At 44.7% G+C, this 23237-nt stretch overlaps 1 protein-coding gene across 1 annotated transcript in view; it reads left to right on the top strand.

The window, feature by feature from the left end:
* The window catches only part of LOC144807625 (E3 ubiquitin-protein ligase TRIM39-like), a 313986-nt gene extending 300193 nt beyond the window's left edge, over positions 1-13793 (top strand). The window contains exon 7 of the mRNA XM_078673249.1: positions 12418-13793. Within this exon, the coding sequence (XP_078529375.1) occupies positions 12418-12947 (530 nt within the window). The 3' untranslated portion in view covers positions 12948-13793. The remainder of the gene's footprint in view (positions 1-12417) is intronic.
* Positions 13794-23237: the final 9444 nt, after the last annotated feature.

Raw genomic sequence — 23237 nt, 5'->3', positions numbered from 1 at the left:
GTGTTCATGCAGCTCATAGGCATGATGGCCTCCTGCATATTCATGTCCCTCATGCCCGACTCCAGATGCGTCCATTACAAGAATGCCTAGCACGGCAGTGGAACCAAGCTGAAGGACAACTAAAAGACCTAGTGTTGGTAGACAGTCGCACTCCCAACTCTCTGGAGTGATGGAACCCACCAAACCTTTCCAAGGGCCGACTGTTCCAAGAGCCGGTTCCACAAATAGTACTAACAGCGGACGCATCACTGACAGGTTGGGGAGCCCACCTACTTCAGTACACAGTCCAAGGGCTTTGAATCACAAAACAAAAGACACTGCATATCAACCATGTAGAGTTGCTAGCAGTATTTCTAGCACTGAAAGCATTCCAGAAATACTTGTACAACAACGCTGTGTTAATCCGGACGGACAACTTGACAGCCATGTACTACATTCAGAAACAAGGAGGGACACACTCTATACAGCTGTCTCACCTAGCACAGAGCATATGGAGGTGGGCAATTCCCAAAAACATCTTTCTCCTCGCAGGGAAAGACAATCAAATAGCGGATCTGCTAAGCAGACACAGCCAACAGCTACACGAATGGGAGATTATGTAAAGCGCTCTGATACCTGATTCAGTTCGGGTCTAGTTCGCGCTATATAAAACTCTGCAAAATAAAGAAGGAAAAAAAGTCACTGACAATGATCCTGGTTGCTCCCACATGGGCAAGACAGCCATGGTACACAACGCTCCTAGAACTTTCTGTGGTTCCCCATCAAAGACTGCGCCTCTCGCCACGTCTATTAACTCAGAACCATGGAGAAATCAGGCATCCAGATTCCAATCAGATGAACCTAGCGATCTGGCGCCTGAAGTCTTAGAGTTCGGATACCTTAACTTGCCTCCAGATTGCATGAACATTATCAAAGAGGCAAGGCGTCCAACTACTAGAGCATGCTACGCAGCAAAATGGAAACGATTTGTAATTTATTGCAATAATAACCAAATCTCAATCCCTTAGATGCTTCCATCCAAAACATTATCTGCTACCTGTTACATCTTCAAAGATGCGATCTAGCATACTCTTCCATAAGATTACATCTAGCTGCTATAGCAGCATACCTCCAAAACAGAAAACACATGTCTCCGTTCAGTGTACCACCTATCAAAGCCTTTATGGAAGGACTTAAAAGAATCATCCCTCCAAAACATCCACCTTCACCAGTGTGGAACAACATAGTACTCACCAGACTTATGGGACCACCATTTGAACCACTCCATTCATGCGAATTACAATTCTTAACATGGAAAGTGGCATTCTTAATTGCAATTACCTCCCTCAGGCGAGTGAGCGAGTTACAAGCTCTAACCATTCAAGAAACTTTCATGCAGATACACGGCAATAAGGTAGTCCTTCGTACTAACCCTAAATTTATGCCAAAGGTTATATCTACGTTCCATATCAACCAGTCAATAGAATTGCCAGTTTTCTTCCAAAACCCGCAGACAGTGGCTGAAAGAGCCCTACAGACACTAGATGTGAGAAGAGCTCTGCTCTATTATGTTGACAGGACTAAATCATTCAGGAAAACAAAGCAACTATTCATAGCTTTTTCACCACAACATAAAGGAAATCCCATCTCAAAATAGGGAATAGCCAGATGGATAGTTAAATGCATTCAAATATGCTATCAAAAAGCTAAGCGCACTCTAACAGTTCCCCCAAAAGCACACAACGCGTAAGATGGGGGCATCCATGGCTTTCCTAGGGAATATTCCTGTAAAAGACATATGTAGGGCAGCTACATGGTCTACCACACACACTTTCACTAAACACTACTGTGTTGACATGCAAACTAAGCAACAAGCTGCTGTAGGGCAGGCTGTCCTTAAAACTCTTCTTCAAACTACTGCAGCTGGTGCAGGCGACCACCGCTAGAAGAGAAACTGCTATACAGTCTATGCACAAGATATGAATTCAGCAGCCCACATGCCTCGAACGGAATATGCTACTTACCAGTATGCATCTGTTCTTGGCATGTAGGGCTGCTGACATTCATATTGACCACCCTCCCCCCCGGTGCCTGTCGCAGCTGCAGGGTTACTTCTTAACATACACTCACATGGTCATCTCTTACTTCTCTATACCCCATCCTTGCCACAATGGCGAAAAACAATCTGAGGATGGAGAAGATGCCCATGCGCACTGTAGTCCAAGGGAGGAGTCACCTATCTTGTGATACTTCGAAGACTCTTCCAGGACAACAAAGTGCAAACATCCGGACCCAACACTAGGCGGCGATCTATGCACAAGATATGAATGTCAGCAGCCCTACATGCCAAGAACAGATGCATACTGGTAAGTAGCATATTCCTTCTTTGTTTTGTAGTTTATATTGATTTAACTGTGTTTTACAGATCAGCGCTAATGTGCTCCTGGGTTGAGTAGCACTTTATAAGAATCTGGTCTATGAATCAATTGCAAAACAAACCACTATGGTCACAAGGCTATCCAATCAAAAACACACACTAACATTTTTACACAACCACATTTTCCTGAGCCACATTAGCAACACATCTAACATGCTTATACTGCATAAACAAGTAAAGACCAACCTGTTTATTGTGACATCAAACTCTGCCGCGAGCCCTCTTAATGCAAAGCATGCCACATCCTCTTTACTTCAAATATCATCCCACCATACTGTGCCCACTCTTTCAACCGAAACAGGGTCTGGGGACTGCGAGGGCCAAGAAACCAAAGAGCACACCTAAAAATGCAGTGCTGTTTGTGGGAGTGGGGTGCTTCGTGCACACCTCAGGGTGGTAATAATGTGTGCCATTAGCAAGGACGTACTGTTTGCACAATATCCCCCTTCAACCCCCCGCAATCACCCCAACAAGAAACTATGCTAGACACCCATTGAAAACAATCATTTGCAATACAATAGGTCTCGCATTTACAGAAGTTTAAGCTATTGCCATTGTAAATGGCAATGCCTTTTATTTGTTTTTAAAAACCAAATCATAAAAAAAGGCATTGTCATTTACAATGCCAATAGCTCAAACTTACATAAATACTAGACCTATTGCATTGCAAATGCTTGCTCCTGTTTGTTGCAGAGAGAGTTGACCCATAGAGTAGAACGCTCACCTCACTTCCGGTCCCGCTATATTGTGAGAGGGCTACGTTTCAGCCTATTGCAGGACACCTGGCCACTACTTGAGATGGGCGGTATCGTCAACGCGCAGCGGGCGTGCAGAAAGCGCGCCTAAGGCAAGCCCGTTTGCACCCGTCAGTGCTCGGAAGGCATCCAGCGCAAACCATGCTGGCAGATTTAGACCAGACTCCTCGAAACATCATTCTAATCTACAAAACAGTCGTGATGAACTCATCAATCTGCAAGGGGCGGGTAAGAGTTACTCAGGGCCGATTTTTGAGTTGTTCAAAATTCAGAGGGGGGCAGAACGTGTAAAAAAAAGTGGCCTGAAAGCACTATGTACTGCACCTAGTAATCAAAACAAGGTCAAACTAAAGCCACAAGTTAGTGGAGGTGCATGCTCCTTGATCAATGCAAGATCATTGATCAAAAACGTGCTTGAATTTCGAGAGTTTGTGGAGGCCTACCACATTGAAATCTCTTTTAACACTGAGACCTGGGCAGAGGCTTCCTCTGACCCGGATCTGTTACTGGCCTTACTGGTAGGGTATAAAATTCACAGAATGGACAGGGAAGGGAAGAAAAGCGGGGGCATTGCTCTCATCCTTAAATCCAGTTTTAAGTCCTGTATAGAAAGAAATAAGGAGAGTGAAGACTCTGAAGCATTTGTTTTTAGAATTGAACTGTTTGGACAATGTTCCTTTAATGGAATTCTACTTTATCGCCCGCCGAAATCTAAGGCTGCCTTCCTAGATAACCTGGGCACCATGTTAGCCCATAAAACTGATCACCCCAATTTGACCATGTTGGGTGACTTTAATTTCCATTTGGAAAAACTTGATGATCCTGATACTAAATCACTTCTTGATGTTATGGATAGTGCAGGGTTGTGCCAAATTGTTAAGATTCCAACAACAATGCTGGGCATTGTCTAGTTGGCATCTTTTCAGACACCCCCCATGCTAAGTTGGACTGGAGTGACACCCTTGATCTGGTCAGATTACAAAGCCGTCCTATTTGAAATTACTCGACCACCAAAAAATAAGTTTAAGATCCCCAGTGAATACTATGTTAGCCGCCCGTGGAAGAAAGTAGAAGCAAGATCTCTAACCTTCATTTTAAACAAAACAATGCCAACATTGGCTAGGGACCCTGATCAGGCTGCGGAGCAATATCGCTCTTGGCTTGACTCGTCCTTGTCATCATTAGCGCCCCCAAAGACTTTCGACAATCTAAGAGAACTCCTTCAGAACCCTGGTTCACTGATGCCTTAAAAGTTCAGAAGCAGCTATGCCACAAACTCAAGAGAAAGTTGAGACTCAATGATGATAAAACCACCAGACTTGAGTATAAGGCATTCTTGCTGACTTACAAAAAACGAATCCTTAAAGAAAAGGCTACTTACTTCTACGAGAAACTTCTGGCAGCGAACAGATGTCATAAAGCCCTGTTCACCACAGTCAGAAATCTTGCTAAATTACCAGCTACACCCAACACAGGTATGAGTCAAGACTTTTGCAATGCTCTAGCAGAATGTTTTCAGCAAAAGGTCAAATCGGTTTTTGAACTTTTCATGCAGCAGCACAAAAGCCCAGGCCAACTGGCGAGTGTCACTGACATAACCCAGTCAGCTGCACCCACTACTCCACTAGGTGCCCTCGATCCAGATATCACCACTTTGTCCCATTTTAATACACTGACAATTGAACAACCTACCTCACTTATTGCCGCCACCAAATCAGGCTCTCCTTTAGACCCATGTGTCCCCCAAATTTTGCATATCTTGACAGAAATTATATTCCCCTCACTGAGCTTTTTAACTTAATCCTCACAGCAGAACTTTTCCCAGTGGACTGGAAGAGAGCTTCAATACTTCCGCTGCTAAAGAAGCCCAATCTGGATGTTAAGGAGCCACTTAATTACAAACCGATTTCTAGACTCCCATTTCCTGCTAAAGTTACAGCAAAGCAATAAATATCGAACTCTCAGCCTTTATTAAGGACAAGAACTTATTAGATCCTTCCCAATTTGGATTCCATGCTCAGCACAGCACCGAATTAGCTCTCAACGGAGCTACTGAGGAGCTCAGGCTGATCTTGGATGCAGATGGGAACGCGGCACTGATCCTACTGGACCTGTCAGCAGCCTTTGATACTGTTCATCATGGGCTGCTGCGGGACCGGCTATACACCATCGGGATCAGGGGCAAGGCACTGTCTCTGCTAAGCTCCTTTTTGTCCGAACAGTTGCAGGAGGTGGCGTTGGGTAAAATTGTATCACCCCCACTTGGTTTTGCCTTGAGGGGTACCCCAGAGCTCCTCCCATAGCCCAACACTATTCAACCTTTATGTCACCCTGCTAGCTAATCTAGTGAGAAGCTTTGGATTCACCCTTGTGTCATATGCAGATGACACACAGATCATCGTCTCAGTAAGTAGCTCGCCTAGCCAAACGGCCACTAGGTTCAGGGAATGTATGAGCCACATAGCTAAGTGGATGTCAGATAAGTGTCTGAAATTGAACTCGTCCAAGACCGAGGTCCTGCTATTGGGGAACAACCCCTCCTTTTGGACCAACAGCTGGTGGCCTGACCAATGGGGTCTGCTGCCTAAGCCTGTATCTAAAGTAAAAAAATCTCACGGTCCTCTTTGACACTAAGCTGACCTTTGAAAATCAAATCAATGCCACCATCTCAGCATGCTTTCTCATTTTGAAGATCTTGAGGAAAGTCCTCCCGGCAATACCGAAGAACTTAAGAAAGAGTGTGGTATCAGTCTTGATTTCTTCAAGACTTGATTATTGTAATGCCCTCCTCTCCAGTGCTTCACACCGCAGCATTTACAGACTTCAAACAGCTCACTACGCAGCAGTTAGACTACTGCTAGGCATCCCAAAGTTTGTCTCTGTTTCTCCGGCGCTAATTGGACTACATTGGCTCCCTTTGGCCAAGAGGATACAATTTAAATCACTATGTATCACCTTCAAATGTCTTAACACCATGGGGCCAGAACAGCTGACGAAATTTTTGAAACCCTATTCCCCCGTGAGAACCCTTAGGTCGGCCTCACTCAGAAACATAACTGTACCTGGAATCAGCTAGGTACAATGGGGGGAAAGAGTTTCACTGTAACAACGGCAAGCCACTGGAATTCATTACCCAGCACTCTGAAAATGAAAACAGTCTCTTCAAGTTCAGGAATGGCCTCAAAACCTGGCTGTTCTTGGTGTAACTGGTTTACCCCCCCCCCCCCCCCCCCCTCTGTACCGAATGCACTGTAGGTAGCGTCTAGACACCCCAGGATATTAGTTGCACTTTATAAATTCATCATCATCATCTGACTAGTACAGTATGCCTTCTTGTAGCTTTGTCACTCTATGCCATCTTAATGCAGTGTACTGGATACCATCTAGTAGCTCTCACTCTATACCATCTAATACAGTGTACTGACTAGTACAGTGCCCGATCTGCCGCAGTGTTCGGTGTGGTACTGTGTGCGATATAGCTCTGTGTGGTGTAATGTAGTATTCTGTGTGGTGCAGTGTAGTATACGTCATGTATGATAGTGTGATATTGTGTAGGCAGCCTTGTGTGGTAGTGTCGTGTAGTGTAGCATGCTTCATGTGTGGTGGTGTAGTGTAGCATGCTTCATGGGTGGTGTAGCATGCTTCATGTTTGGTAGTGTGATGTAGTGTAGTATACCTCGTGTGGTAGTGTGGTGTAGTATGCATCATCTATGATAGCGTGGTGTAGTAATGTATTCCTCGTGTGGTAGTGTGGTGTAGTGTAGTATGCATTGCGTGGCAGTGTGGTGTAGCATGCTTCATGTGTGGGAGTGTGATTTAGCGTAGTATGTCTCAAGTGGTAGTTTGGTGTAGTATGCGTCATGTATGATAGCGTGGTGTAGTATGGAATGCCTTGTGTGGCAGTGTGGTGTAGTATGTGCCATGTATGATAGAGTGGTGTAGTGTAGTATTCCACATGTGGTAGTGTGGTGTAGTGTTGTATGCATTGTGTGGCAGTGTGATGTAGCATGCTTCATGTGTCGGAGTGTGATGTAGTGTAGTATGCCTCGTGTGGTAGTGTGGTGTAGTATGCGTCATGTATGATGGCATAATTTAATGTAGTATGGCTTGTGTGTTAGTTTGGTGTAGCATGCTTCATGTGTGGTAGTGTGATGTAGTGTAGTGTACTTCGTGTGGTAGCATGCTTCATGTGTGGTAGGTTGGTGTAGCATGCTTCATGTGTGGTACTGTGGTGTAGTGTAGCATGCTTCATGTGTGGTAGTGTGATGTAGTGTAGTATGCCTTGTGTGGTAGCATGGTGTAGCATGCTTCATGTGTGGTAGTGTGGTTTAGTGTTGTATGCCTCGTGTGGTATGGTGGTGTAGCATGCTTCATGTGTGGTAGTGTGATGTAGTGTACTATGCCTCGTGTGGTAGGGTAGTGTAGCCTGCTTCATGTATGGTAATGTGATGAAGTGTAGTATACCTTGTGTGGTAGTGTGATGTAGCATGCTTCATGTGTGGTAGTGTGATGTAGTGTACTATGCCTCGTGTGGTAGGGTGGTGTAGCATGCTTCATGTGTGGTGTAGTGTAGTATGCCTCATGGAGTAGTGTGATATAGCATACTTCATGTGTGGTACTGTGGAGTAATGTAGTATGCCTCGTGTGGTAGTGTGGTGTAGCATGCTTCATGTGTGGTAGTGTGATGTAGTGGTGTATACCTTGTGTGGTAGTGTGGTGTAGCATGCTTCTTGTGTGGTATTGTGATGTAGTGTAATATGCCTCGTACGGTAATGTGGTGTAGCAAGCTTCATGTGTCGTAGTGTGATGAAGTGTAGTATGCCTCGTGTGGCATTGTGGTGTAGCATGCTTCATGTGTCGGAGTGTGATGTAGTGCAGTATGCCTCGTGTGGTAGTGTGGTGTAGTATGCGTCATGTATGATAGCATAATTTAATATAGTATGCCTTGTGTGTTAGTTTGGTGTTGCATGCTTCATGTGTGGTAGTGTGATGTAGTGTAGTGTGCTTCGTGTGGTAGCATGCTTCATGTGCGGTAGGTTGGTGTAGCATGCTTAATGTGTGGTACTGTGGTTTACTGTAGCATGCTTCATGTGTGGTACTGTGGTGTACTGTTGCTTGCTTCATGTGTGGTAGTGTGATGTAGTGTAGTATGCCTTGTGTGGTAGCATGGTGTAGCATGCTTCATGTGTGGTAGTGTGGTTTAGTGTTGTATGCCTCGTGTGGTAGGGTGGTGTAGCATGCTTCATGTGTGGTAGTGTGATGTAGTGTAGTATGCCTCGTGTGGTAGTGTGGTGTAGCTTGCTTCATGTGTGGTAGTGTGATATAGTGTAGTGTGCCTCATGTGGTAGGGTGGTGTAGCATGCATCATGTGTGGAAGTGTGATGTAGTGTAGTCAACCTCATGTGGTAGTGTGGTGTAGCTTGCTTCATGTATGGTAATGTGATGAAGTGTAGTATACCTCGTGTGGTAGTGTGATGTAGCATGCTTCATGTGTGGTAGTGTGATGTAGTGTACTATGCCTCGTGTGGTAGGGTAGTGTAGCATGCTTCATGTGTGGTGTAGTGTAGTATGCCTCATGGGGTAGTGTGGTATAGCATGCTTCGTGTTTGGTTGTGTGGAGTATTGCAGTATGCCTCGTGTGGTAGTGTGGCGTAGCATGCTTCATGTGTGGTAGTGTGAAGTAGTGGTGTATACCTTGTGTGGTAGTGTGGTGTAGCATGCTTCTTGTGTGGTATTGTGATGTAGTGTAGTATGCCTTGTACGATAATGTGGTGTAGCAAGCTTCATGTGTTGTAGTGTGATGTAGTGTAGTATGCTTCGTGTGGTAGTTTGGTGTAGCATGCTTTATGTGTGGTAGTTTGATGTAGTGTAGTATGCCTCGTGTGGTAGTGTGGTGTAGCATGCTTCATGTGTGTAACTGTGATGTAGTGTAGCATGCTTCATGTGTGGTAGGGTGGTATAGCATGCATCATGTGTGATGTAGTGTAGTATGCCTCTTGTGGTAGGTTGGTGTGTAGGGCATCATGTGCGATGTTGTCGAGTATGCCTTGTGTGGTAGTTTAGTGGAGCATGCTTCATGTTTGGTAGTGTGATGTAGTGTGGTATGCCTTTTGTGGCGTAGCATGCTTCATGTGTGGTAGTGTGACGTAGTGTAGTATGCCTCGTGTGTTAAGGTGGTGTAGCATGCTTCATGTGTGGTAGTGTTATGTAGTGTGGTATGCCTTGTGTGTTAAGGTGGTGTAGCATGCTTCATGTGTGGTAGTGTTATGTAGTGTGGTATGACTTGTGTGGTAGTGGGGTGTAGCATGTTTCATGTGTGGTAGCGTGATATAGTGTAGTATGCCTTGTGTGGTAGTGCGGTGTAGCATTCTACATGTGTGGTAGTGTGATGTAGTGTAGTATGCCTCATGTGTGGTATTGTGATGTAGTGAAGTATTCCTCATGTTGTAGGGTGGTGTAGCATGCTTCATGTGTAGTAGTGTGATGTAGTGTAGTATGCCTCGTGTGGTAGTGTGATGTAGTGTAGCATGCTTCATGTGAGGTAGTGTGATGTAGTGTGGTATGCCTTGTGTGGTAGTGTGATGTGGCATGCTTCATGTGTGGTAGTGTGATGTAGTGTAGCATGCTTCATGTGTGGTGTAATTTAATTTCTGTGTTGTGCATTAAACTATTGACCAAACCTCAATAAGATAACACCTTTCAGCCCGACCGAACCTTTTGTAATGGTCTAGCGGAATATTTCCAACAGAAGGTACAGGGGATCTATAACGATTTCCCTGCTGCCTCAGAACTCCATGACTTAAAATCAGCGGTAGCACACCCCCTCAGCAGACTGACATGTTTTCAGCCGATAAATATGGAAGCAATACAGAAACTCCTTCTTTCTATAAAATCAGGTGCTCCCACTGATCCCTGTCCTCCTTCTATTATGCATCAAGCTGCTCACGCAATCTGTGAACAACTTAGCCCCATTCTGAACCAAGTACTGGCCTCTGGCTGCTATCCGGATATGTGGAAAGCAGCATCCATCACTCCCCTTTTGAAGAAACCCAGCTCATACCCTAGTGATTTTAAAAACTATCGACCTATTGCCGGTCTACCAATTGCGGCCAAAGTCCTAGAGAAACACCTGAATACAGCTCTGACCCAATACCTAAACACAAACCATCTGTTGGACGTTTCCCAACACGGTTTCGGTTCACGCCACTCAACCGAATCAGCTTTAATTCTTGCCACTGAAAAGATCCGCAGGGAGGTGGATGAGGGGGGGAGAGGGGTTCTAGTGCTCCTTGATCTCTCATCCGCTTTTGATGCCATGAATCATACCATCTTGGTACAGCGGCTGGGGGACATAGGGGTGGAGGGAACCGCCTTGGCCCTCCTATCCTCCTTTTTGGAGGCAAGAGAGCAGAGACTGTTCTGGGAAAATATGAGCTCGGACAGATTCCACCTCCCTTGTGGCATTCCGCAGGGGTCTGCCCTCTCCCCGACCATGTTTAATATCTACGTCACCCCTCTGGCGAATCTTGTCAGGAAGCATGGCTTTGCTCTGGTCTCGTACGCTGATGACACTCAACTTGTCATCTCTATCGCCAGTCAGCCAGAGACCACAGCGGCCAGGTTTCACACCGGTCTCAAGGAGATTATGGCGTGGATGAGTCAGAGTTATCTGAAAATAAACACATATAAGACGGAGGTGATGGAATTCGGGTAGGCAGGCCCTTGTGGAATCAGTCCTGGTGGCCAACGGAAGCCGGAAAATGCCCCTGTCCAATAGAGGTCAGAAATCTAGGGATTATCTTTGATGGCAAATTGAACTTTGGCCCTCAGGTAAACATCCTCATTTCTTCGTGTTTCTTTCTTTTGAAAACTCTGAGAACATTTTTCCCATACATCCGCAAGAGTTACAAAAGACAGTGATGGTTGCTTATTCTTATCCAAGCTGGATTATTGCAATGCTCTATTTTTGGGAATCCACAAATGCCATCTGCAAAAACTGCAGTCTCTGCAAAATGCCGCAGTGAAAATTCTCCTGGGCATTCCTAGAGGACAGCCGACTGCGGCCGGCATTAGAGCATTGCACTGGCTAGCCATCAAACAACGCATTGATTTCAAAGCCTTAAGTCTTGTACACAAAGCAATTCATGGCGGGGGGCCGAGGATTTACAAGACCTTTTCTCAATATATGTTCCCCCCCGCTATCTCAGGTCAGCTAATCTTGGTCTTATTAAAGCTACAAAGATCAGGAGGGCAAGATGGGGGGGGGAACAATAACACACTGTGCGGCGAAGCTCTGGAATAAACTGCCGCTCTCCATGAAGATTCAACCGAACTTTCAGCTCTTCAGAAGGAGTCTCAAAACCTGGCTGTTTACAGCCCCATAGGCCGTCACCATGATGTCCCTTCTCCATCCACACGTCACAGCGCCAAGACGCCCCGGCAATCGAGCGCTTTACAAACACATATAAACATAAACATAGTGTAGTATGTGTCATGGGTGGTAGTGTTGTGTAGTGTTGTATGTGGAGAAGTGTGGCTCACTGGTTAGAGGAGGCAGACCTGGAAACAGAGGTCAGCCCGGGACCAGGGTTCAATTCCCGGCTCGGCGGGGTCTTGAGTCCTAAAATGTCCATGGACTCGATAATTCTCACTCCGGTGCCTACTCGATTCACGGGTTCACACTCTGCGACTCTGGGCAATAGCTTGCTTAATCTCCACAACGGCCCCTCGCGGCGGGATGCCTGGCTTTCACCTTGCGGATACCCTGCCGGTGTTATCTCACAGGGGAATACCAGGACGGGTTCCCTAAGCAAGCGCTTAGAAACCGCTTGGTGATTTGCGCTATATAAATTCCTGTACATTTACATTTACATATGTGTCATGTGTGGTAGTGTTGTGTAGTGTAGAATTCTGTGTGGTAGTGTTGTGTAGTGTAGAATTCTGTGTGGTACAGTGTATTGTGCTGTAGAATGTCCTCTCTATGTAGTGCAGTGTGCTGTTTGGTTTAGTGTGTGCTCTGGATGAATGTGTGCTTTAGTGTAGTGAGCAATCTAGTGCTGCGCGCGTTAGTGTAGTGAGCGGTCTAGTGCTGCGGGCTTTATTGCAGTGAGCAGTCTAGTGCTGCACTCTCTAGCGCCGCGTGCTCCTTCCAGATGTGGTGTAAATTAATCGTATGTAAAACAGAAGCAGTAATTACAGCCTTTCTTTGTGTCATTAAATCTCTAATTCTGAATCTCTTCTCTGCAGTGATGGTGACTCTGGATCCTTACACAGCTCATCCTTGCCTCATCCTGTGTGAGGGGCGGAGACGAGTGAGACGGTCAGACAGAGAACTGTGCGTGCCGGACACCCCCAAGAGATTCACCTACTACTCCTGGCCCTGTGTGCTGGGGAGCGAGGGGTTCACCTCCGGCAGACATTACTGGGAGGTGCAGCTGTTGCAGGAGGGGGATACGTGGTATGTGGGGGTCGCAGCAGAGTCTGTGAACAGGAAGGGATTGATCACATGGTCACCTGAGGTGGGAGTCTGGGCTGTGCAGGGGCGGGAGGGTCAGTACTGGGCTCACACCTCCACTCAGATCCCTCTGTCCCCTCGTGAGGAGCCCCTGAAGCTGGGATTGTATCTGGACTACGAGGGGGGGCGGCTGTCCCTGTACAATGCTGACTCCATGGAGCTTCTCTACTCCTTCCCGCAGGCCCCCTTCACACAGAGGCTCTTCCCAATCTTCTGTCTCGGTCTCTTCTATCTCTATGGAACGGAGCTGAGGCTGGTGTGAGACCTGCAGGGAACTTAAGCCCCTCATCCTTCTATCGCACCCCCCACCCTACAGGGGAGGAGCGGGCTGAGGCTGGTGTGAGAGTGGCAGGGAGCTTCTGCCCCTCATCCTTCCATCGCACCCCCCCTACAGGGGAGGAGCGGGGCTGAGGCTGGTGTGAGAGTTGCAGGGAGCTTCTGCCCCTCATCCTTCCCTCCCAACCCCCTACAGGAGTGGAGCGGAGCTGAGACTGGTGTGAGAGCTGCAGGGAGCTTCTGGCCCTCATCCTTCCCTCCTACCCCCTTCTGCAGCGATAACAATGTGACCAGAAGAACATGCAGGGCCGCTTTCAAATAATAAAGTTTCTTAGGAGGGGGGAAGTAACTCCAGTGACTGGAAAAGAAGGTTTATTTCTTTTAGATTTATTAATGTATAAATGTCAACAGACCAGATTTGTGGAGTGTCCCCCCCCCCCCAAACTGTCACCCCCAGTTTAAACTCCCACATTCCGAAGAATCTTCAAACACCAACTTTGCAAAGAAACTTCTTCACAAGGACCCTCCAGCATGTTGCCATGACAACCAGAAGCCTCACATGAAACTATGCATCTCTTTCCCTTGTACAGTTTGAACCCCTTCACTGCCAGGTCTTTCCCTGTTCCATTACCTATTTTGACTATTTGGGGTAGGGTGGGTATGGGTTTATGGGTGACAAGGGTGTAATCTTACCTATGTTGTCATGTTCAGAATGGCCTGCGTGTCATTGAATTCTGTATTCTAGAGTTCTGAGATTTTCAGTTGCTGTTACTTGCTCGTATTCTCTTACCTGTTTCCTGTTCTCCATGAATAAACCTCCATATCGATTCTACACCTGAATCCCGTACTTCATTTCACTGGCGACGATCTTGGGACAGACCCTCTCCCCTCCTTTGATGTCGTCCTAACTCTGGAGCAGCCCTTTGATAATCTTCACCTAAGCGAGAATCCTCAAATTTCTTCTCAACCCTAAGGTATTGTGTGACACTTTGTTTTCTTCCGGATATGCCTGCGCGCCTTTCATGATATAAAACTTTGAACTAAATTCATAGACTTTAAATTAATTTACACCGTGCGAGCCGGAGCGCAAGCCTTTACAAAAAATTCCACACACTGCTGAGGTTACGCCTACGTCATTACCGCTGCCTACACTGCTGAAACGTCACGTCTCTTGGCAACTGAGAGGCCTTTGTTTAGCAGCTGATGTCAATGCGCCGAACCTCAAGTCACGCTTGCGCACTAAACTTAATAGTTCTTCTCTATGCTGCTGAAAACATTGTGTCTCTTAGGAACCGAGACACTTTTGCTTAGCAGCTGATTTCAATGATGCGAACCACGAGTTGCGCCTGCGCATTCAACCAAAAGACTATCCTACATGTTTATTTATCTTCTGCACAACGCGGTTTGGCCCAAACGGTCAATTAATCTTTGAAATAGAGTTTAACTGCTTTCGCCAGCACAACAAGATGTCTTGTTACTTTTAAAAAGGGAAAATTCTCGAGCTGACCTGCCTGTCAGACTTTACTTCGCTGACGGGCACAACTATTAAAAAAAGAAAAGGGTCTTCATTTAATCCTTATTCAATGGCCTGTCAACCTTCACTTCGCTGACCGGTACAGCTGTGTTAAAATAAAATACAACGTGAATCATTCTTCTCTTCTGCCTGCCAAGACAACATTTTCTACGCCGACAGGCACAGCTCATTGAGATTCACTTCAGTAACAAACACAACTTCGTTAAGACTTCAAGCATAACCTTTCTTTGCACCTGTCAAATTCCTTGTTCGCTGACAGGAACAGCTTTAAAATATTTAATAATAAAAGTGAAGTCAATTCGCTGACAGGCACAGCTCTACATACCTACATTTCTATTCTTTCTTCAAGCCTGTCAAGCTTTGCTTCGCTGACGGGCACAGATTTACAGATTAATAAAAATATATTAATTTTCCACATTGGAGTTTATCATATTGTATCACGTATACATATTGCTTTACATCCTTTTAAAGCTTTCTACATCCGCATACATAATCCTTCCTCTGACCTCAAGTTAACCATGCAAAACGTCACACCACCACCATTTATCTTTTCTAATCCTAGCGAACCACCTATACGCTGGTCAAAATGGGGAAAAGTTTTTGTCAACTATGCTAGAGTCTGCGGTGTATCGCTCAGTGCTGAGAGGAAATCAGCTTTATTATTGCACTGCTTAGGCTCTGAAGGGCAAGAAGTCTTTGAGCATCTACCTGATCTTAATGACTCTGAATCTGACAGTCTTAACAAATTTGAAATTTGTTTATAAAAATTAGGTAAACATTTCTTACCAAAAGTGAGTACAGTCCTCGAATGCTACCACTTTGGTATAAGACTACAATAACCTAAAGAGACTGTAGAAATGTATGTCTCTCATTTACGTAAACTGGCTTCCACTTGTAAATTTCAAGGTGCGCTAGAAGAACATGTGGGTGATCAATTCATGCTTGGATGTTCAATAGAAAAAGTCAATGATGAATTGTGGCAGAAAGATGATCCAAAACTTGATGAAGTCATTACAATTGCTAAAAGAATTGAACACACTTTAGCCTGCGTTGAAGTCATAAAAAAGAAAGAAAATGACCCCACAACTTCTCAAAATGAAAAAGTCCAATCTGTGTCTCATGCTAAATCCACTAAAGGTGTTGATTCTCGCAACATAGGATCAAATCCTAAACGTCTTGAACATCAATCTACATGGCAAGAGAAGCCGTTTCTTAGGAAGTTTTATCGTTGTGACAATCCCGGACATTTAGCCCATGACAAGTCTTGCCCTCCCTTAAATTCCAAATGTCCTAATTGCGGAAAAGTAGAACATTTCACCAATGCTTGTAGATTGCAAAAGACCAAAAAAAAATTACGTGTTAAAGAAGTGTAGATACAAGATGAATCTGATTCCAGTTCTGATTATCTACATTGCGGACAAATTCAGACAGAAGTTTCTCAAGTCAAATCCTCTCAAGTCAAACCCGCCAGTCCGGTTAATTGTGTCTTGATAAATGGTAGTCTGGTTGATATGCTATTCGACTCACCTTAATCTCTAAATCCTTTTATGATACTTTTCTTTTGGGAAAAGTGAAAGTTTTCAAACCTGACATCAGACCACTTACTTATGGCAACCCATCAAGTTGTTTGGGTATTTCGAAGGAGATATTGAATTAAAAAAGAGATTTACAGCTGGAAAGATATATATCTCCTCCAAGGGTGATAGTATAGTAAGTTGGATCCACCAAGCTGATCTCGGTGTGATGCTGATTCCTGGTCAACATCATTGTATCGTGTTGAGAGAAGGTCATTTCAACTCTTCAAAAGAAATGTCTACGTCATCTCACACTTCTGTCCACAAGAATGAACCATGCAAAATTGTCCAAGTAGACAATTTACGCTCTAAATGTAAAGATGTTTTAGCGAACATTTAGGCTGTTTATCTGATTACACTCACAAGATTATCTTGAAACCAGACGTCGTCCCTGTAACTTGTAAAGTATGCAATGTGCCTTTAGCTTTGAGAGATTCCATGGAAGAATAGTTATAGAAATTGCTCAAGGAAGGCATTATTGTCAAGACAGAGGCGAGTGATTGGCTGGCTCCCGTGGTCCTTGCCCGTAAAGCCTCTGGTGAGGTCAGGCTTTGAGTGAGCGTTGACTTACGCTCACTCAATCGTGCAGTCATAGCTGACAGGTATCCCCTTCCTAATATTGCCGATATGCTAACACAATTAGCTGGAGCTGAAGTCTTCTCTACTCTTGATCTCAGGGCCACGTATCACCAAATTAAAATTGACTGAGTCAATAAATTTCACAGCCTTTATAACGCCGTTCAGCACTTGAAAATTTACTAGACTTCCGTTTGGGCTCAATTCTGCTGCATCTGTCTTTCAAAGAGCCATGGAAGATGTCTTACAAGGTTTTCCTGGTGGATTTATCACGACGATGTTCTTGTTCATGGTCCATCTCGAATTGTTCATGATGAGAGACTTAAAGCAGTACTAGATCGTTTCAAGTCACGTGGTTTGACTCCTACCCGAAAATAAATGCAAATGTTCGAGGCATATGAGCTGCAGATTCTACACTTTGCATTAGATCGCCACCTGGTGTTGGGCGCGGATGATTGCATGTTGTTGTTGACTTGGATGAAGTCTTTGTAGTCACGAGATAGGTGACTCCTCCCTTGGACGATAGTGCGCATGGGCATCGGCTCCATCCTTAGATTGTTTTTTTCCGCCACTGGGTTTGGATGTAACTTTTCCGCTCTGGTTCGAAATCTACCTTTAATGGTAGTTTGATGCAAAAAAACTTTAGAAGCAACTTCTGATATCGACAAACATCGACTCGACTTCATCTGTTCGATTCCGGTCGTCAACGCAGGCCGTTGGGCCTATCCACGCCGTGAGGCCTACAACTCATGGAAAGGACGCCATTCAAAAGATGCCCCGAGTGTTGAGCAAAGTTTCCACACAGTGACCATCGCGAGGCCTGTAACCTGTGCTTATCGCCAGAACATGACAAATCCAGCTGTACAGCCTGTGCATCCTTTCGATCCAAGAAGACCATTCGAGATCTGAGGGCCCGTCGACACGACATGCAGAGATCGGCTCCAGAACCGGTGGATATCTTCGATGAAGAAGTTCCGCTCGTCCCAGAAGAAGATTCAGACGATCTCCAAATCGTATCCGGGGCAGACGACTCCCATAACTCCATACCATCGGGTCAGCACATGAGTACTACTGCCCCTGCCCCATACCCAGCACCTAAATCGAAGGCAAAGGTCAACACTCCGCCTCCCGGGCCCAGTCGCGACCGAAAAAACACTTCGAAAGCCCCGCCATCGAGCCGGCTCCGAAGAAAATACTCATGCCTTCCGGTAGCTCCTTACCGAGCAAGCCGCACGTGCCGATCCCACCAGCTCCCTCGGCACCGAAACCGAAAGAAGTCCCGGCCCCGAAACCATCGACTTCTAAGGACAAAAATATGAAGCCAGCGTCTGACGCCTCGAGGCCGACGAGACCAGCTTCTACTCCGAAGCCAATATCTTCGGTACTGAAACCTACAAGGCCTGATTCCGATGCGCTCAAGCCCTCGAAACAGCCTACAACTCCGAAAACAATACCTTTGGTGCCGAAATCTATGCCAAAGGACACAATAACAACTCCTAAGGCTAAAGACAAGCAGCAAGCACGCCCGGAACCAAAAAAATCAGCGCCGGCAAAGGTTCCGCAAGGAGAAGCCCTTTTCCAACCTGATCCTCTACAAAAGAAGATCTACATTGACCCAAAGACAGGTCATGTATCCACTACACCACACAGGAAGAGGAAGTCAGACATAACACCTACACCTGCAGTGCCTGTCAAGAAGAAGGACTCTGCCACATCTCCTATGCACCCTTCTTGTCCTATACTTCCTTCTCCTTCATCTCCTGTTCCTCTTAACATTTCACCTCAAAATTCTCCTGAAAACTCTCCTCCTTATTCTTCACCACATACACCTCCAAATGATGATGAGTACAGCATGGGGGGGAGGGGTAGAGCCTTTCCCTACCCTATTGATGATCCAGATTGGGAGTACCCAAACCCACAGGATGTGCCAGATATTCCTGACCCACATTCATATCCATCAAAACCTTCTCTCCCAGAAGACAATATTGGTTTTGGGCACTTACTGAATAGGGCTGCCATCTATCATGGGGTCACAATGCATTCAGATGAGGCAGAGGAAGACTTTTTAATAGATACGTTTGAACAATCACAAAAGTCTGTTCAAATTCTGCCTATAATTAAAGGGGTCATCAAACATGCTCCAGAAGTATTTAAAGATCCTGTACGTTCTAGGATTCGAAACCCTAGAATTGAGAAAAAGTACAGGCCCGCTCCTGGGGATCCTGACTACATTGAAGGACAGCTACCCTTAGATTACCTAGTCGTGTCAAATGCTAGTAAAAAGAGCAAACCCACAGACATCAGGTGAAGCACCACCCCCTGATAAAGAATCTAAGGTTATTGATGCTTCAGGCACAAGGATAGCTGCACAGGCTAGCAATACATGGCGTATAGCTAACACACAAGCCCTCCTTGCAAGATACGACAGGGCTCACTCTGATCAGTTAGAGACACTACTACAACATCTACCTGACCAATATAAGGCGCAGGCAAACAACCTTATACAAGAAGGCAAGTTAATTTCAAATGCCTCAATCAAGTGCGCACTTGATGTAGCAGACACTGCATCTAGAGCTGTAAACACTAGTGTACTACTTAGACGTCATGCGTGGCTACGCATTTCAGGATTTAAGCAGGAATTGCAAACTACCATCTTAAATCAGCCATTCAACCAACATCAATTGTTTGGACCAGAGGTAGACACAGCACTTGAGAAAATGAAAAAAGACACCGATACAGCCAAATCTATGGGAGCTATGCAATCCACACAAGCTAGAGGCTTTTTTCGCCGCTCCTTCTATAGAGGAGACTCCAAACAGACTGGAGCAGACAATTCAGCTTCCTTCAAATCCAATACACAGACATCCTCCTGTAAAGGATATTTTAGAGGAGGCTATAGAGGCAACAACAATAAAGGAAGAGATCGAGGTAATGACAATAATCGAACCTCTTCCACCACAAAACAGTGACTTCCCTCTGCTCCCCCAACAGCATTCCACTCCTGTGGGGGGCAGACTAACACAGTTCCTACCTGTCTGGAATTCCATCACAACAGACAAGTGGGTAAGACAAATTATCCAGTATGGCTCCTGCCTCAAACTTACAGCTAAGCTACCCCATCACACATACCAACCAGGCAGCATCCAATGTCTGCAGAACATCTTACGCTGCTCAAACAAGAAGTCCTATCACTTCTTCAAAAAGACGCAATAGAAATGGTTCCTTTACAACATCAAGGAACGGGGATTTACTCGCTGTATTTTCTAATACCCAAAAAGGACGGGACACTAAGATCAATTCTCGACCTCAGGCCCCTCAATCACTATATATACTCAGATCATTTTCATATGATCACTTTACAACAAGTGCTCCAATTGCTACAACAAGGTGACTTCTTAACAACACTAGATCTAAAGGACGGCTACTTCCACATTCCTATACATCCTTCCCACAGGAAGTATCTGAGGTTTGTACTGGAAGGACAGCATTATCAATTCAAAGTCCTTCCATTCGGGGTCACAACTGCACCAAGAGTGTTCACATAGTGCCTAGCAGTAGTAGCAGCACATCTCGGAAGACAACAAATACATGTCTTCCCATATCTAGACGATTGGCTCATAAAAGCCAAGTCATTCAATCAGTGTGCCCAACACACATCTCAGACAATTCAAACATTGCACGACTTAGGGTTCACAATCTACTACACCAAGTCGCACTTACAGCGATCTGGCTCCTGAAGTCTTAGTTTGGTTATCTTAACCTACCACCAGACTGTATGAATATCATTAAAGAAGCCAGGAGACCTACTACTAGAGCTTGCTATGCAGCAAAATGGAAAAGATTTGCCATTTACTGCAACAATAACCAAATTGATCCCCTAGATTCTTCCATCCAAAATATCATTTGCTAACTTCTACATTTACAAAGATGTAACTTGGCATATTCATCTATACGCCTACATCTGGCAGCAATTGCAGCATATTTACAAAATAGACAACATCTGTCTTTATTTAGAGTGCCTGCTATTAAACATTTATGTAAGGATTAAAACGAATCATTCCTCCCAGGTTACCACCCTCTCCAGTGTGGAACCTAAACATTGTTCTTACCAGGCTCATGGGACCACCTTTTGAACGTCTACACAAATGTGAACTGCAATTCCTCACATGGAAAACAGCTTTTCTGGTAGCTATTACTTCTCTTAGGAGAGTTAGTGAGATTCAAGCTTTCGCTGTACAAGAACGATTTTTACAATTACACCTTAATAAAGTGGTTCTGAGAACAAATCCTAAATTCCTTCCAAAAGTCATTACTCCGTTTCATTTAAACCAATCTGTAGAGATACCGGTGTTTTTCCAAAACCCAGACTCTGTGGCAGAAAGAGCTCCACACACCCTAGACGTTAAAAGAGCTCTTCTCTATTATATAGATAGGACCAAATCCTTTCTCAAAACAAAGCACCTGTTTGTAGCTTTCTCTCCACCACATAAAGGCAACCCCATCTCTAAAGCTGGAATTGCAAGGTGGATTGTAAAATGTATACAAATATGCTAGCAAGAAGCAAACTGTACATTAACAGTTCCTCATAGAGCACACTCCACAAGCAAACAAGGAGCCTCCATGGCTTTCTTAGGAAACATTCCCCTAGAAGACATCTGCAAGGTAGCAACATGGTCTACAACACACCTCTTCACTAAACACTACTGTGTTGATGTGCAAGCAGAAGCAGCAAGCTGCAGTAGGCCAAGCTGTCCTAAAATCTCTTTCAAACTACTGCAACAGATACAGGTGACCACCGCTAGGGGGAGACTCTGCTGCACAATCGATGCAAAGTGTAGAATCTGCAGCTCATATGCCTCGAATGGAAAATGCTACTTACCAGTATGCATCTATTCTTGGCATGTAGAGCTGCAGATTTCTACACGCCCTCCTGTCTCCCCGGGACCTGTATTTGTTCCAGTTTTATCTTAATTAGATATACATGCATGAACATCCCTTCTTTATTTGTACTAACTCCATCATTTCCCATCATGGCGAAAAACAATCTAAGGATGGAGCCGATGCCAATGCGCACTATCATCCAAGGGAGGAGTCACATATCTCGTGACTACAAAGAATTCTTCCAAGACGACAACAACATGCAATCATCCGAGCCCAACACCAGGTGGCGATCTACTGCAAAGTGTAGAAATCTGCAGCTCTACATGCCAAGAACAGATGCATACTGGTAAGTAGCATTTTCCTCAATCTCCATGAAATCGATTACTTGGGTCACAAACTGTCTAAGGAAGGAGTCAAGCCTAAAGACAAGTTGGTAAATGCAATAGATCATCTTCCAGTGCCTCAATCCAGAGACTAGTTAATCACTTTTTGGTGATGGCAGAATACTATAATAAATGTGTTCCTCAATTTGCTTCCCGTACTCACACTTTAAGATCTCTTCTTAAGAAAGGTGTAAAGTTTGCTTGGTCGCATGGATGTCAAGAAGAATTTGATGATGTAAAAAAAGCATTGAGTGAGGCTCCTGCACTTCATTGTTTTGATACCTCTGCATCTCCAGAACTTATCACCAACGCCTGCTCAAAAAGACTTGGAGCAGTTCTCAAACAAGTTAAAAATGGTCATGAAACAACCATAATGTTCTTGTCAAGAGGCCTTGTAGGAGATGAACTACAATACTCAGTAATAGAAAAAGAAACCCTTTGCATCTTCTGGTCAATTAAAAAACGTAAAAAGTTTCTCTGGGGAAGCTCCTTCACTGTGCAGTCAGATCACAAACCCTTAAAAGATCTTTTCACAAAGAAGAGTTTGGACGCTGTCTTCTCCAGAATCACAAAGTGGATTGTTGCCTTACAGGACTATGACTTTGTGGTTCATCACATACCTGGTGCACAGAACAAAGTGTCTGACTGTTTGTCTCGCCTTGTTGTGAATGACTCTGTTGAAATGAATAATGGGTCAGTAGAGCTTCGTGATGATGATGACAATTATAGAGTTTGTGAGGTCACGTGCGGTGTATTGAGTGAAGATGACTGGAAATCCTCCATGAAGAATGACTCTGTTATGTGTAAAATTTGTGAGTTACTGAAGGAGGGTTGGAAGGGAATTAGAAGTCTCGATGAAGAAACAAAGAATTTCTGGAACGTACAACATTAATTATCTGTCTCCTCAGGTTTACTTTGTAGGGGCACTAGATTAATCCCACCTCTTTCCTTCAGAAAAAAAATTGTTGAACAAGCTTACCAGGATCACCAGGGAATTTCTAAAACGAAAGAAAGAATTTGTTTACACTTCTGGTGGCCCGGAATAGATCTGATGGTTGAGCGTATGGTTATGGACTGTCAAGAATGTAACACCTCTGACAAAATACTCAAAACTAAAGTTCAACCTATGGCCATTCATGAAACTCCTTCTAGTTGCTGGCAAGAGGTTTCTCTTGATATATTAGGTCCTGTTTTCTGTAACTCTGGTAAATCTTTTGTTTTAGTCTTAATTGCTCTTTTCTCAAGGTGGACAGAAATTAAAATTTGCCACAGCATCGAGTCTAAGGTCATCATAAAATTTCTTGATGAGATTTTGTTGCGTGAGGGAC

The sequence above is a fragment of the Lissotriton helveticus genome, unplaced genomic scaffold (genome assembly GCF_964261635.1).
Source record: "Lissotriton helveticus unplaced genomic scaffold, aLisHel1.1 SCAFFOLD_463, whole genome shotgun sequence".
In the NCBI taxonomy this organism is placed as follows: Eukaryota; Metazoa; Chordata; class Amphibia; order Caudata; family Salamandridae; genus Lissotriton; species Lissotriton helveticus.
The sequence above is the reverse complement of the archived record's forward strand: the minus strand, read 5'-3'. Positions and strand labels throughout refer to the sequence as shown.